The sequence below is a fragment of the Ranitomeya variabilis genome, chromosome 5 (genome assembly GCF_051348905.1).
Source record: "Ranitomeya variabilis isolate aRanVar5 chromosome 5, aRanVar5.hap1, whole genome shotgun sequence".
In the NCBI taxonomy this organism is placed as follows: Eukaryota; Metazoa; Chordata; class Amphibia; order Anura; family Dendrobatidae; genus Ranitomeya; species Ranitomeya variabilis.
In genome coordinates, this window is record NC_135236.1 from 672,781,518 (window position 1) to 672,797,943 (window position 16,426).

At 43.7% G+C, this 16,426-nt stretch overlaps 1 protein-coding gene across 4 annotated transcripts in view; it reads left to right on the top strand.

Moving 5' to 3' along the window:
- SYN3 (synapsin III) overlaps window positions 1–16,426 on the top strand; it is a 244,090-nt gene that overhangs the window by 120,525 nt on the left and 107,139 nt on the right. For all 4 annotated transcript variants that reach the window (XM_077266806.1, XM_077266804.1, XM_077266803.1 and 1 more), the window contains exons 5-6: window positions 4,688–4,844; window positions 10,126–10,215. In XM_077266806.1, coding sequence (XP_077122921.1) covers window positions 4,688–4,844; window positions 10,126–10,215 — 247 coding nt within the window. The remainder of the gene's footprint in view (window positions 1–4,687; window positions 4,845–10,125; window positions 10,216–16,426) is intronic.

Genomic DNA, 16,426 nt, shown 5'->3' on the forward strand with positions numbered 1-16,426 from the left:
GACCCAATCGGGGTACACTGGATCCCACCTAAACAGAACATCGGTGAATCAATTTTCAATAACGGGACCAGAGAGTATGAAGATGGAGTGGTCGTATGTGACCCATATAAAAGTGCCATACAGCCTCCGAATAATAGCGCCGTACTGCTCTGCGGTGTTCATTATACAGTCTCTAGATAATGGGGCCATACAGTGCTTAGCAAGGTGCTCGGATGTTACTGCATAGTCTCCGTATAATAGTGCCATAGAGCGCAGATGGCACTGCCAATACTACCAGCTGTAGTGACCACATAATAGTGCCAGCGAGGCCTGTAGAGCTGGTCACATCAGTGCCGACATAATAGTGGCCGCCATAAACATAAGAGCAATTGTGCCGCTATAATAGTACCTGTATAATAGTGCCCGTATAATGGTGCCCGTATAATAGCGCCTCTATAATAGTGCCTGCATAATAGTGTCCATATAATAGTGCCTGTATAACAGTGCCTGCATAATAGTGTCCATATAATAGTGCCTCTATAACAGTGCCTGCATAATAGTGTCCATATAATAGTGCCTCTATAACAGTGCCTGCATAATAGTGTCCATATAATAGTGCCTGTATAACAGTGCCTGCATAATAGTGTCCGTATAATAGTGCCTGTATAACAGTGCCTGCATAATAGTGTCCATATAATAGTGCCTCTATAACAGTGCCTGCATAATAGTGTCCATATAATAGTGCCTCTATAACAGTGCCTGCATAATAGTGCCCGTATAATAGTGCCTGTATCACAGTGCCTGCATAATAGTGTCCATATAATAGTGCCTGTATAACAGTGCCTGCATAATAGTGTCCGTATAATAGTGCCTGTATAGCAGTGCCTGCATAATAGTGTCCGTATAATAGTGCCTGTATCACAGTGCCTCTATAATAGTGCCTGTATAACAGTGCCTGTATAGCAGTGCCTGTATAATAGTGCCTGTATAGCAGTGCCTGTATAGCAGTGCCTGTATAATAGTGCCTGTATAACAGTGCCTGTATAGCAGTGCCTGTATAATAGTGCCTGTATAGCAGTGCCTGTATAGCAGTGCCTGCATAATAGTGTCCATATAATAGTGCCTGTATCACAGTGCCCGTATAATAGTGCCCGTATAATAGTGTCTGTATAATAGTGTCGATATAATAGAGCTGAATCTGCCACATTCCCTGAGTGCCAGGCTGTTTCCTCCTCCTCGGTGACAGCCCTCAGACTGCGGTGATTACGGTATAATTACAGTATGTCAGCGGTGAGTTAGTGCAGCTGACGGCCCAGATGCCACTGAATGTCCCACAGATTGATGATGTCGGCATGACAGAACCAGCAGTGACGGATCAGCTGTGAACTTCTCACCCAAGATCCGTCTCATTGACAATTACTAAACGTTCTCACTAAAGTTCTGCAGCTACTCGTCTGTAGTGTGCGGCGTCATAGGAGAATGGCACCAAAAGCGTCTGCCGTGCAGTGCTGGCCCCAGGTCTGACATTGTCACGGGTCACACCGTGCTGCCAACAATATGTCATGGATCCCCACGATATGTCAGGGATCCCGGGAAGGATTCCTGTATCGTCCCCACTACTCACACCAATTTGTCACGAATCGGGGTGGTTTGATTGCCCCTGGTTCCTTCTGAAGGGGATTTATCTATATCCCACTTCCCAGTTCCGGTTTGGAACTCGCAGCTCTCTGGCGCCCCCTTTACCCTCAGGTCAAATTAGGTACTGCACCTAGGGTAATTGTTCACCAGAAAGGCTGCCTGCTATATCCTGGCTATTGGGCAGGCTACAGCGAGGGCAATATAACTACTCCGACTCAGGCGGGAAGTATGCTGCCACCAGCTCCGATTCCACAAGGGTTAACGGGTCTGGAGCCAACCCAGATCAGTAGCGTAATTCACTTCAGAGGAAGCTACAGTTCGTTTATAGAGCAGAGAGACAAGGTATTAAATTATATGTTTTACTCCATAAAAAGGTGGGCAGTGTTTACAAAGTATAAAAGATATTATAAAGAAGACAAAATCATGTGTACATTACAGATTACAAATAAAATAGGATTAAAAGAGAACACTTACAGGTTGTTCACATCATTTCATAATCATCATGGCGGCCGTGTGCTCAGGAGATACATCCAGGTGCATTAGAACAGCTCGCTTCCTGGGCCAAGACTAACTCACAACTTAGCAGGCGTAAGATATGCCCTCTTGTCGTGACATCACTGAGTGGGCTGAGTAATGACATGCACTCCTCTTTTCTCAGAATTTATGTTTTTGAGTCCCCAGACAAAGGCATTCCTAGGGTTGGTAAGGGGAAGGGGAATGAGTGGCTTTACAGGATTGGTCGTCTGTAGTTTAAAAGCCATAAACTGCTCACACATTGGTATCAAGTTGCACAGTATCTGCCATAGGGCTTTGTTTGTTGTATGAGCGAATGCAGAGGGAAGAAAGGGGGTCGAAACTGCAGCGTGTGTGTCTGTGTCATGTCCTACTGACACTAAGCTCACAATATGGCATTTTTACATTATCGTGACAGACGTGATGTAATGTAGTGTCCGCATAACACTGACAAACAAATAATACCACCATATAGTGTCCACATAACACTGACAGACGCAAAATAAATAATACCTCCATATAGTGTCCACATACGACGGCCAAACAGTACCAAAATACTACCGCTACAAAGGGACGCATAACACTCTCAGATAGAACATAAGTAATACCACCATATAGTGTCCACATAACACTGGCAGACACAAAATAAATAATACCTCCATATAGTGTCCACATACGACTGCCAAACAGTACCAAAATACTACCGCTATAAAGGGACGCATAACACTCTCAGATAGAACCTAAGTAATACCACCATATAGTGTCCACATAAAACTGGCAGACAAGAAACAAATAATACCACGATATAGTGTCCACATAAGACTGCCAAATAGTATCAAAATACTACCGCTATAAAGGGACGCATAACACTCTCAGATAGAACCTAAGTAATACCACCATATAGTGTCCACATAAAACTGGCAGACAAGAAACAAATAATACCACGATATAATGTCCACATAAGACTGCCAAATAGTATCAAAATACTACCGCTATAAAGGGACGCATAACACTCTCAGATAGAACCTAAGTAATACCACCATATAGTGTCCACATAAAACTGGCAGACAAGAAACAAATAATACCACGATATAATGTCCACATAAGACTGCCAAATAGTATCAAAATAATACCACCATGTAGCGTCCACTTCACATTGCCAGAAAGAACCCAGATAATCGGTCATAACTCTGCGGTAAGTACGATCACACTCGGAGAGATGGCGCTACTAATATTTCAATAATAAACAGTAATAAAAATCTAAACACAAGTGTCCTAATAGGCGGCCACAGATGATTAATCACGTCCCACCAAACATTTCCCATAGGGTACCACAATACTGCGCCCATACAATACAGAGCCACATACCGTCATACTGTGCCAAACAGTGTACTTATAATACCATCAGGCAGTACTCATATAATACCACTATTCTATGCCCACTTCTGCTCCAGCGTCCACATACGGTCATACTGTGCCGGAAATTTATACTGTAGTGTCTACATAATGCCTCGTATATAAAACCAACATATATTGCCTATATACTACCGCTATACAGTGCCTATAAAATAGCACTGTACCAGGCCCATATAATACACATACCAATAATTACTGCCATTCAGCGTTCATATAATATCACCGTACAGTGTCCTTATAATACCATACAATACCACCAACCTGTGCCCACATAATACTGCCGCACAGTGTCCACATACCGTCATAGTGTGCTCCCAAATTACTGTCGTATAGGCTACACAATGCTACCATATATTGCCTATATAATACTACTATAACGTTCTCCAGCACACTCAGTGTTGTTTGTGCGGTCGGCCTCCTGCTCCAGCCTCTTCTTACTTTACGCACATTTTTTTTGTGCAATCTATTACTTTTATGACCATTGTAAAAAAAATGTTTTAAAAAAGAAAATTGCGGCATTGTCTCGCCTTCGCCTTCTCCCTCCAGGATTTTCTTCTTTCTCTCAGGATTTGAAGGTCGTTCTGTAGAATTCCCATCCAGCTTTCCAAAGACCCTGAATGGGCAGTGAATATGCAAAACATGTTTATAAGGGATATGCTTGATCGACGTATATTCGTACGGGTTGTCAGGAGGGTATGGAGCGTTCCCGGAGCTATAAAACCTGACTTTATATCGGCTCAGCCTTGGTATTTCCTCCAGGAAATGTCAGATTCCGCAGCGCAGCGCTTCCTGCCCGCATCCTCCACCTGCTGTAGAGGCTCCCAGAATGGAGGGCTTCATGTAACCCCCTGAAGACTGGCGGCAATGTGACCTCAGATGTCGATCCAATGGTCAGATCGACCGAAATTAGGAAAATCACATATTTCTGCTCCAGACGTCGTAACACCCAAAGTAAACTCAGGTCATGTCCAAGGCAACAGCCCGAGGAAGCAGAGGAGCTGTTTATATAGGAGGTGTGTGATGTACGGCGCCCCTCTGTGGTAAAGGGGAACACTACAGAGAATCATTGGGGCACATACAGGTTGTGGGGTCCTCCATATCCACATTCAGCCCTGACCCAAATTGTCTTACTACCTTCCAGATCCTTCAAGCCGGACTTTGTGCTGATCCGGCAGCACGCGTACAGCATGACGGCAGGAGAGGATTTCCGGAGCTTGGTGATGGGGTTACAGTACGGAGGGGTACCCAGCGTCAACTCTCTCTACTCCATCTACAACTTCTGCAGCAAGCCCTGGGTGGTGAGTGTGGACAGTACCGTACACCGAATTACTGATGTATTATACCCCAGAGCTGCACTCACTATTCTGCTGGTGCAGTCACTGTGTACATACATTACATTACTGATCCTGAGTTACATCCTGTATTATACTCCAGAGCTGCACTCACTATTCTGCTGGTGCTGTCACTGTGTACATACATTACATTACTGATCCTTAGTTACCTCCTGTATTATACCCCAGAGCTGCACTCACTATTCTGCTGGTGCAGTCACTGTGTACATACATTACATTACTGATCCTGACTGAGTTACATCCTGTATTATACCCCAGAGCTGCACTCACTATTCTGCTGGTGCAGTCACTGTGTACATACATTACATTACTGATCCTGAGTTACATCCTGTATTATACTCCAGAGCTGCACTCACTATTCTGCTGGTGCTGTCACTGTGTACATACATAACATTACTGGTCCTGAGTTACATCCTGTATTACACCCCAGAGCTGCACTCACTATACTGCTGGTGCAGTCACTGTGTACATACATTACATTACTGGTCTTGAGTTACATCCTGTATTATACCCCTGAGCTGCACTCACTATTCTGCTGGTGCAGTCACTGTGTACATACATTACATTACTGATCCTGAGTTACCTCCTGTATTATACCCCAGAGCTGCGCTCACTATTCTGCTGGTGCAGTCACTGTGTACATACATTACATTACTGATCCTGAGTTACCTTCTGTATTATACCCCAGAGCTGCACTCACTATTCTGCTGGTGCAGTCATTGTGTACATACATTACTGATCCTGAGCTACATCCTGTATTATACCCCAGAGCTGCACTCACTATTCTGCTGGTGCAGTCACTGTGTACATACATTACATTACTGATCCTGAGTTACATCCTGTATTATACTCCAGAGCTGCACTCACTATTCTGCTGGTGCAGTCACTGTGTACATACATTACATTACTGATCCTGAGTTACATCCTGTATTATACTCCAGAGCTGCACTCACTATTCTGCTGGTGCAGTCACTGTGTACATACATTACATTACTGATCCTGAGTTACATCCTGTATTATACCCCAGAGCTGCACTCACTATTCTGCTGGTGCAGTCACTGTGTACATACATTACATTACTGATCCTGAGTTACATCCTGTATTATACCCCAGAGCTGCACTCACTATTCTGCTGGTGCAGTCACTGTGTACATACATTACATTACTGAGTTACATCCTGTATTATACCCCAGAGCTGCACTCACCATTCTGTATTGTACAGAATGTATATCTCGAGGAGGCTCAGGACTGATCCCTGATGCTGGATGCTGATAAAAGAGAACTAATCCCACTTCGCAGACATAACAAGCGCTTGTTTTCCTTCCTCCTGTCACGCTCCCGCCTCGCTCTGGTGCTGGCAGCCATGTTTTTCCTTTGCCTTCTTGCCAAGAATTATGAGCCAGGTTTGTGCCCTGTGTTAGTAAGATGAGACTGACAGAAAACATGGGGGTCCGTTCGTCCCTTAATTCAGACATAGCAGAGCTCGGTTTGTCATGGGCACAACATGTGAGAATATCACATTGTGTTACAGTCGCATGTGAAAGTTTGGGCGCTCCTAGCCAAAATTACTGGGTTCTTCTAAGCAGCTGCCAAGCACTCTGAAAATGAAAATGGTGGAGGCCACAAAGCAGGAGAAGGCTATAAGAAGAGAGCAAAGCGTTTCCAAGTTTCCCGTTCTCTCAGTTTGAAATGTAATTAAGAAATATCAGTTTTCAGGAACTGTGGAGGTCAAGATAAGGTCTGGAAGACCAAGCAAAACTTCAGTGAGAGCTACTTGTAGGATTGCAAGAGACCCAAACCAGAACCCCCTCGTGACTACAAAAGACATTCAGAAAGATTTAGCAGACTCTGGAGTTGTGGCACATTGTTGCAGTGTTCAGAGACACCTGCACAAATATGGCCTTCATGGAATAGTCATCAGAAGAAAACCTCTCCTGCGTCCTCACCATAAAATTCAGCATCAGAAGTATGCAAAAGAACATCCAAACATGCCTGATACATTTTGGAAACAAGTCATTTGGACCGATGAGGTTAAAATAGAACTTCATCCACAATGATCAAAGGTGGAGTAAAAAGGACACAGAATTTCAGGAAAAAAAAAAATCTCACCAACCATTAAGCATGGTGGAGATCAATCATGCTTTGGGCTTGTGTTGCAGCCAATGGCATGGGGAACTTTTTTTTTTTACCTAAATGTGTGTATTTTGTACTGAAATTTTTTTTCCCGTTAAAAATCTTGTGCCTTTTGGCTTTTTCTGTCTCTTTGACTTTCTGCACATTGCTGGCTGCTGAATGAGTTTACTGAGGATCCAGCAGTGAGCTCCTTCTGTTTTTTTAACCTGTTTTTTTTTTCTAGGCTCCTCTCAGCTGGTTAAGCTCAACTTTAAAGTAGGCTGAAAACGGAGCTCCGACAAAGACAAAAAAGTAGTTACAGTCCCCCTTCAGCTCACCGACTGATTCTACTTTGACTCATTTCTCAGCCAGCAATGTGCAGGGAAATAAGGAACTGGTTGTAAATGGACTTCCCCTTTAACTCCTACGCCTTACACTAAACCCATGAGAAATCAGACTTATGTCCACAGTTATGTACAAGTCCAGAGGGGCTGCGAAATTATCAGGGGGCATCATTTGTCATCGAATTTAAAGAATCGTCTGAGGATTGTTGGTTCCCAGTTCAGTAATTTTTTACCCTCATTGCGCCTCTATGATCCCCCCGAATATTCTGCATTGGGAACTGATAGATACGATCAGCAAGAAAACAGCGGGGACTTCAGTCAGTAAAGAGGAGGAAGCGTGGTGATTATACGGCGCAGATCTGGGCTCTATCATGTGCCGATTCCCAGCGCTGTCAGTGCAGAGAGGAGACGGACAGAGTGCGAAAAGCCCGCAGAGAAACAAATCTACAGGCTGTGGGGTAATGCTGGTATAACCTGGGCATGCTGGTATAACCTGGGCATATCCTGTATATAATTATGTATTTTTTACAACTATTGTGGACTTATATTATTTTAGCCACATGAAGAGAACCAAAATATATATTTATAAAAATTCAATCTTTATTATATCCTTTAACAATAAAATCCATAAACAAACAAAACATAAAATCATAAACAGAGTGTCAGTGGAATGGAAAAGGGAAACTCTCACATAGCTACACTGGTTATTGAAATACCAATGTCTTGGTATTGGTATTGGGGGCGGAAGAAGCTTGCGGGCGAAACGCGCGTCGGGGCGCACGAGGAAGGATTCGGTGGACTCTCACCTCATATAGCTGCCGGTTTTTTGGTTCTTGCTCTCATTGTAAGTAATAAGGACCTGTGCACCATTATAATTGCTTATACCCATGTACCTCTGACATTTATATGCTACACAGCAATATGTATTGTTATAAGCACGAGGGTAGCTAAATAGCGGTGAGTGACACAGGGGCGGTGGAAATCTGTCTCCCCTTTTTTCAGGGGTGGTTATTAGATTTATAATATATACCACTATCTGTGTATTTGTAGGATTTTTGAGCTAACCATACCAGGCAGATGACATTGGTATTTCAATAACCAGTGTAGCTATGTGAGAGTTTCCCTTTTCCATTCCACTGACACTCTGTTTATGATTTTATGTTTTGTTTGTTTATGGATTTTATTGTTAAAGGATATAATAAAGATTGAATTTTTATAAATATATATTTTGGTTCTCTTCATGTGGCTAAAATAACATAAGTCCACAATAGTTGTAAAATTGTTTGGAAGTGCCATAAAATAGGATAGAGTGGACTCAGTGGTAATTATATAATTATGTATGTACAGCTGGTATAACCTGGGCATCTCCTGTATATAATTATATATGTACAGCTGGTATAACCTGGGTATCTCCTGTATATAATTATATATCTGCAGCTGGTATAACCTGGGTATCTGCTGTATATAATTATATATGTACAGCTGGTATAACCTGGGCATCTCCTGTATATAATTATATATGTACAGCTGGTATAACCTGGGCATCTCCTGTATATAATTATATATGTACAGCTGGTATAACCTGGGTATCTCCTGTATATAATTATATATCTGCAGCTGGTATAACCTGGGTATCTCCTGTATATACCGGTAATTATATATGTACAGCTGGTATAACCTGGGCATCTCCTGTATATAATTATATATGTACAGGTGGTATAATCTGGGCACCTCCTGTATATAATTATATATGTACAGCTGGTATAACCTGGGCATCTCCTGTATATAATTATATATGTACTGCCGGTATAACCTGGGCACCTCCTGTATATAATTATATATGTACAGCTGGTATAACCTGGGCAACTCCTGTATATAATTATATATGTACAGCTGGTATAACCTGGGTATCTCCTGTATATAATTATATATCTGCAGCTGGTATAACCTGGGTATCTCCTGTATATAATTATATATGTACAGCTGGTATAACCTGGGCATCTCCTGTATATAATTATATATGTACAGCTGGTATAACCTGGGCATCTCCTGTATATAATTATATATGTACAGCTGGTATAACCTGGGTATCTCCTGTATATAATTATATATCTGCAGCTGGTATAACCTGGGTATCTCCTGTATATAATTATATATGTACAGCTGGTATAACCTGGGCATCTCCTGTATATAATTATATATGTACAGGTGGTATAACCTGGGTATCTCCTATATATAATTATATATGTACAGCTGGTACAACCTGGGTATCTCCTGTATATAATTATATATGTGCAGCTGGTATAACCTGGGCATCTCCTGTATATAATTATATATGTACAGCTGATATAACCAGGGCATCTCCTGCATATAATTATATATGTACAGCTGGTATAACCTGGGCATCTCCTGTATATAATTATATATGTACAGCTGGTATAACCTGGGCATATCCTGTATACAGTTATTTATACAGCCGATATAACCTGGGCATCCCCTGTATATAATTATATATATGTACAGCTGGTATAACCTGGGCATCTCCTGTATTTAATTATATATGTACAGCTGGTATAACCTGGGCATCCCCTGTATATAATTATATATATGTACAGCTGGTATAACCTGGGCATCTCCTGTATGTAATTATATATGTACAGCTGGTATAACCTGGGTATTGATGGTGACCTTCTATATATGTCTGTGGTGCGCAGTGTATGTAGTAATATCCTGGCGGCTTCCTATGTTATAACTTGTCATTGTCTTTCCAGTTTTCGCAGCTCATAAAGATCTTCCAGAGACTGGGCGCGGAGAAGTTCCCCCTGATCGAGCAGTCCTTCTTCCCAAACCACAAGCAGATGGTGAGTGACACTGGTTTCCCATGTGGCTCTAGGATGAGATGGAGGGGACGTGGGGGGGACGATGTGGGGGGACGATATGGGGGGATGTCTCGGGGTATGGAGAAGTGATGACTATGGCAGATGATGATTCTGCGCTCGCTGATACAGCCACTGCCGAGGAACAGAGCAAATTGTCCTCAACATGGTTCCGTCTCAGACACGAGCTCATTTAATTAGCTATAATTCGATCCTGGTGTCATCCTCTTGGCTGCGTCCGTGAACCCCCGATCAGGACGCACACACTAATCTTCACTGCTGAGCTGTCACACACTCTCTGTAACGCTTGTTCTGTGTTTTTGGCTTTCTCACCCTATCTCTGTGAGCTGTGACGTCCCCTCACTGTCCAGATTCACCCTTACATGGCCGCTTCATTCCTTACCTTTGCTTTTATACAGGCTCCAATCTCTGCTGATTGACTGTGTTATACCATGTGATGTGATAGCTCTATATGATTGGCGCCAGAAGTGACCAGTGGCCTCTGAACTCTCTTGAATGGTTCTGAGCAGTTGAGAAGTTGAGACTCGTCACAGACCATCCATTTGAACCAATCGGTCTTGGTTTAAAGACCCTAATAAATTTTGGCAAAATTTGTAAAAAAAAAAATTGGTTAAATTTTGGAAAAAAAAATGTTGCAAAATTTGGGAAAAATTTGCTCAATCTTAAAAAGAGAAGGTCCTGAACACTCCTATGATGTTCCCATAGACTAAGTAGGAATATGGGCATGGGTTGTTATTGGGGCCAACCCCTTTAAATCTGATTCATCCCCTCCCCCATAGTTATCAAGACCCCTCCCCTTTTCTGTGTAGGGGTTATTGTATTATTTTCTTTGTGGTTTTGTGACTTCTTTGTCATCTGAAAATTACATTAAAAGTACTTTTTTGAATTTTTTTTTTGCATATTACATAAAAAAGAGAAATCTTGCAATTCTCATACTGGCCATTAGGGTTTTTTTTAAAGTCAAACTTCCTGTAATTTCCAGAAATATCACGCGCACATTAGCAGCGATCAACAGGCATCTAATAAGCGTGTGCAAAAGTCATTGTGAATAGAGGGGGAGGAGGGGAGCTGTGATATCACCTGTTTAGCCTGGTGGATCATCTGTGTATAGAAGTGTTACCTGTTGTTGCAATGCTGCCTCTGATGATAACGAGACTGCTGAAAACTATAAAAAATCTAAAACAGAGAAGAAAAAATGGCAAAATAAATTAAAAAAAATACTTATCATAAAAAAAATATTTTTTTAAATTTTTTGTGGTCACACGTGTGATCTTCCGAGTGCGGACGGGGCAATGGAAGGTTTATAATTACCAGTATCAAGTATGTGGTTTGTACTTCATCCAAATCAATGGCTTTTTATCTGTGGCTGGGAATAAGCGGCACCCAAACGTGCCGAGCTGCAGACACAATGGACAGCGCAGAATATTCCGCAGAACCATAGACACACATAGATCCGCAAAGGAGCTGCGTACACCAAAACCTCAATAGGTGCAATTAAAAAAAAGTTTACATCCCCTTTAAGACTTTTTCTGAAGACTCTCGGCACGCGACGCAGGTAGACGCTGGGACAACATGGCGCGTGCAGTTTGTCTTGGCGACAGCTGTACGAATTATAGATCGTTATTTCCTGACCCCAATTACTGAAATTAATTAGGTTTAATAGGTATTAAGTTTGCGGCCAAACCTACAGTCACAGGAGATGGCGGTATACGGAGCCGGCATCTGGCGCACCGTGAACATGACTTATGGATGTCATTACCTGCGCTCATTAATATGCGGAATGAAGGCCGTTCCTTGGAATCCCGGGGAGAAAGAGGATGACAATTTGGTTGATTTATTTTTTTTCTAGCAAGGACAAAAATTGTTTGGAATCAATAATCAGGGAAGTTTATGCGAATCTCTGTCAGGCCGTTGTTAGATCCAATGCCTTCTTGGCTTTACTGACACACAGCTCCAAACCCCCTGCACTGACATAGAGGCACGTGATAAAATTGTGTTGCCTGAAGCCACCACTAGAGGGAGCACACTGCAGACAGCTCGTCCATTGCACTCTATAATAAGGCAGTCTGCAGGCCGCTGCGCCCCCCGCTAATTCTTACTTTGCCTTTCTCGAGTGCCACCTTATGGTAAAATAGTGTATTTCGTCTAGTTTCCCCTGCCCTGGTCGCCCTGTGAGACAACCTTGTCTCCTCCATCTCTCTTCCGATCCTTATCAGCTTATTGACGAGACATGGGCATTGGTGAGAGGTCTTCGTCAAGGATTCAATTAGCCACGTTCTCCGATCATCAGACCACTCTCCCTCCATACACACAAGGAGAAAGTTGGCCAAACTTGCCTATTTCGGCATAAGAAGCCATTCACGTGATATGTACGGGGGTCTCACAACTCTCCCTGAGAGAGATAGCTTAAGGTTAGGAATATGAGTGGGACAAGCTGCTGTCGGCTTCTACCGCTCATTACTCGGAGTGATGTGATCCGTCCTGAATGTGCACCACATTCTTGGGATCGATTCGGGTTGGACCTCCATCAGGAAGGATCACTTTCAAGGGTGGAGAAGGGTTGGTCATGATTTCTCCCTACAGTCGTTCCATACCTGGTCTGCACTCTTGGACCTAGTAGAGGTGGTTACTTGACGCGAGGTCACAGATGCACAGGTCTCCTCCAATGCCCTTGGTACAGTTTTGGTGATGATGGAACCTGAGGGTTTGGTCAGGATTACTCTATTCATAGGCCTTCCATTCCCAGCCTACTCGTGATAAAGGAGGTGCCGGGTCATATCTCCTCCAATGACCTGAGTACAGTTTATTGATGATCGGCTCTGAGGGATTGGGGGCAAGTTAGAACCAGAGAGCTGGTCATGGTCACTCCCTACCATTCCCAGCATGCCACTTGGACTTGGTGGAGGAGGTTAGTTGACACCAGTCCATAGATGCACAGATCCCCACCATTGTCCTGGGAACAGTTTTGGAGAACATGAGGTTCTGGTGGATTGGGTTCATGGCGAGTTTGATCTTGGTTATACGCTACAGTCCTTCCATTCCCGGTCTGCACCCTTGGACCTAGTAGAGGAGGTTACTTGGCGCCCAACCATACATGAACAGATATCCAGATCTCCTCCAATGTCCTGGGTACAGTTTTGTTGATGATAGGGTCATGGTGGGGCGGAGGGGCTTTTGGTTATGGTTACTCCCAACAGTCCTTCGCTCCCCGGTTGCACCCTGTGGACCTAGTAGAGGAGGTTACTTGGCGCCCCACCATACATGAACAGATCTCCTCCAATACCCTGGGTACAGTTTTATTGATGATTGGGTCATGGTGGCATGGGGGCTTTTGGTCATGGTCACTCCCTTCAGTCCTTGCCTCCCCACTCTGCACCCTTGGACCTAGTTTACTTGGCGCCCCACCATACATGAACAGATCTCCTCCAATACCCTGGGTACAGTTTTATTGATGATTGGGTCATGGTGGCATGGGGGCTTTTGGTCATGGTCACTCCCTTCAGTCCTTGCCTCCCCACTCTGCACCCTTGGACCTAGTTTACTTGGTGCCCGTCCATAGATGAACAGATCTCCTCCAATACCCTGGGTACAGTTTTATTGATGATTGGGTCATGGTGGCATGGGGGCTTTTGGTCATGGTTACTCCCTTCAGTCCTTGCCTCCCCACTCTGCACCCTTGGACCTAGTAGAAGAGATTACTTGGTGCCCGTCCATAGATGAACAGATCTCCTCCAATGTCCTGGGTACAGTTTTGTTGATGATAGGGTCATGGTGGGGCGGAGGGGCTTTTGGTTATGGTTACTCCCAACAGTCCTTCGCTCCCCGGTTGCACCCTGTGGACCTAGTAGAGGAGGTTACTTGGCGCCCCACCATACATGAACAGATCTCCTCCAATACCCTGGGTACAGTTTTATTGATGATTGGGTCATGGTGGCATGGAGGCTTTTGGTCATGGTCACTCCCTTCAGTCCTTGCCTCCCCACTCTGCACCCTTGGACCTAGTTTACTTGGTGCCCGTCCATAGATGAACATATCTCCTCCAATACCCTGGGTACAGTTTTATTGATGATTGGGTCATGGTGGCATGGGGGCTTTTGGTCATGGTTACTCCCTTCAGTCCTTGCCTCCCCACTCTGCACCCTTGGACCTAGTAGAAGAGATTACTTGGTGCCCGTCCATAGATGAACAGATCTCCTCCAATGTCCTGGGTACAGTTTTGTTGATGATGGGTCATGGTGGAGCAGAGACTTTGGTCATGGTTACTCCCTACAGTCCTTCCCTCCCCGGCTGTACCCTTGGACCTTGTAGAGGAGGTTACTTGGCGACTGACCATACATGAACAGATCTCCTCTAATGTACTGGGTACAAATTTGTTGATGATGGGTCATGGTGGAGTAGAGACTTTGGTCATGGTTACTCCCTACAGTCCTTCCCTCCCCAGTTGTACCCTTAGACCTAGTAGAGGAGGTTACTTGGCAACTGACCATACATGAACAGATCTCCTCCAATGTACTGTGTACAGTTTTGTTGATGGTCATAGTGGAGCAGGGTGGTTTTGGTCATGGTTCCTCCCTACAGTCCTTCCCTCCCGGTCTGCATCCTTGGGCGCGGTAGAGGAGGTTACTTGGCGCCCGACCATGGATGAACAGATCTCCTCCACTGTCCTGGGCACAGTTCTGTCGATGGTCATGGTTCCTCCCTACAGTCTTTCCCTCCCGGTCTGCACCCTTGGGCGGTAGAGGAGGTTACTTGGCGCCCAACCATGGATACACAGAAGTCAGTGGTCTCGCGCCGGCTCGCGTACAGTAACAGAGGAGACGGGATCGGCGGGTTTGATAGAAATATAAAGGATTTGTTTAATGTTTAGGATAAAATATACTGCAAAACACAAACATTTTAGAGCAGAAGCCAATATACAATCACAGAATATACAGTTCATAAATAACATGACACAAACAAGTGGCCACCGGCAGCGCAGGACGCAGATCTCCACCGGTGACCCCATACCCCTCCACCAGCCGCTCCTAATGTGTATGTACAGGGCAGGGTGGGACTACTACTGCCAGCATCTCCTGGCCACAGAGTCTGATGAGCTACCCTGCTTGGGTGATGGCATCATGTGATGCGGGAAAGGTGCAACGCTCTGCAGCACGGGTCAGTGACCGCCCAGATCTGAGCCAGGCAAACAAGTCATTAAGGTCCATCGTGTATCTCAGCCGTATCCGATTGGCCGGCCGGTTCCCCTCGGCATCGTTGCCCAGTGATCTGGAGGGCCGGCGTTGTTTGCTGCGCCCATTAGTGGCCAGGGGCTGGTTTTAGATCCCCCTCCTCCACCGACGCAGCAGGAAAAAAAAACGTATCAGCAGAATCTCAGGATTTTCTGCAAGCAAATCCTTGCAGAAAATCCGCACCAAGTACTCTGCAGTGTGTATGCGCACCAGGTTGAGTATTTGCAGCATATTTTTCTGCAGAGCTTTTGAAAGAAAAAACGCTGCTTAATTTACGCACATTTTTGTCCCGTTTTTTGCGCCCATTTTAGATGCTTTTTTTTTTTTCATGAATGGGTGAAAAACGCCAAAAGTATTAAGATCCTGCAGATTTTAGAAATCTCAAACACGTTGCTGGTTCTGGAATCTGCAGTGTATTTTCTGCGTTTTTCTGTGGACAGGAGTTGCGGAGGATAGGAGTTGTAGTTTGACCCAACCCGATTGCTTTTTATGGGAGCTACGAAGCAAAGTTTTACGAAAATACAACTTTCTAAATCTACCTAAAAATGAAAAAAAAAAAAAAAAACAACATAAAACGCTGCACTCAGCATCAGACACCAAGAATATTTTCTGCAAATATATAAAAGCATATTCATATAAAATATCCTTCTCTGTGATATAATTGTAGCAAACCTTGTAAATAGCTTAAAAAAAAACACAAAAAAAACCTATTCCCTACTTGGAATGGAGTGAAGATATATAAAAAAAAAAAAAAAAAAAACCTTTCCTCTACAATCGATAAATAATAAGAGCAAATTAAAAATATATATAAACAGGAAATAGGTTACGTCACACAATCGCGGTAAAACTAGTCACCCATTATGTCAGAAAATCCAGAATTTATATTAGAGATCTACATATAAATGCTTCTATAAAAAAAATCCAGTAAAAAAAGAAACAAAAAATAG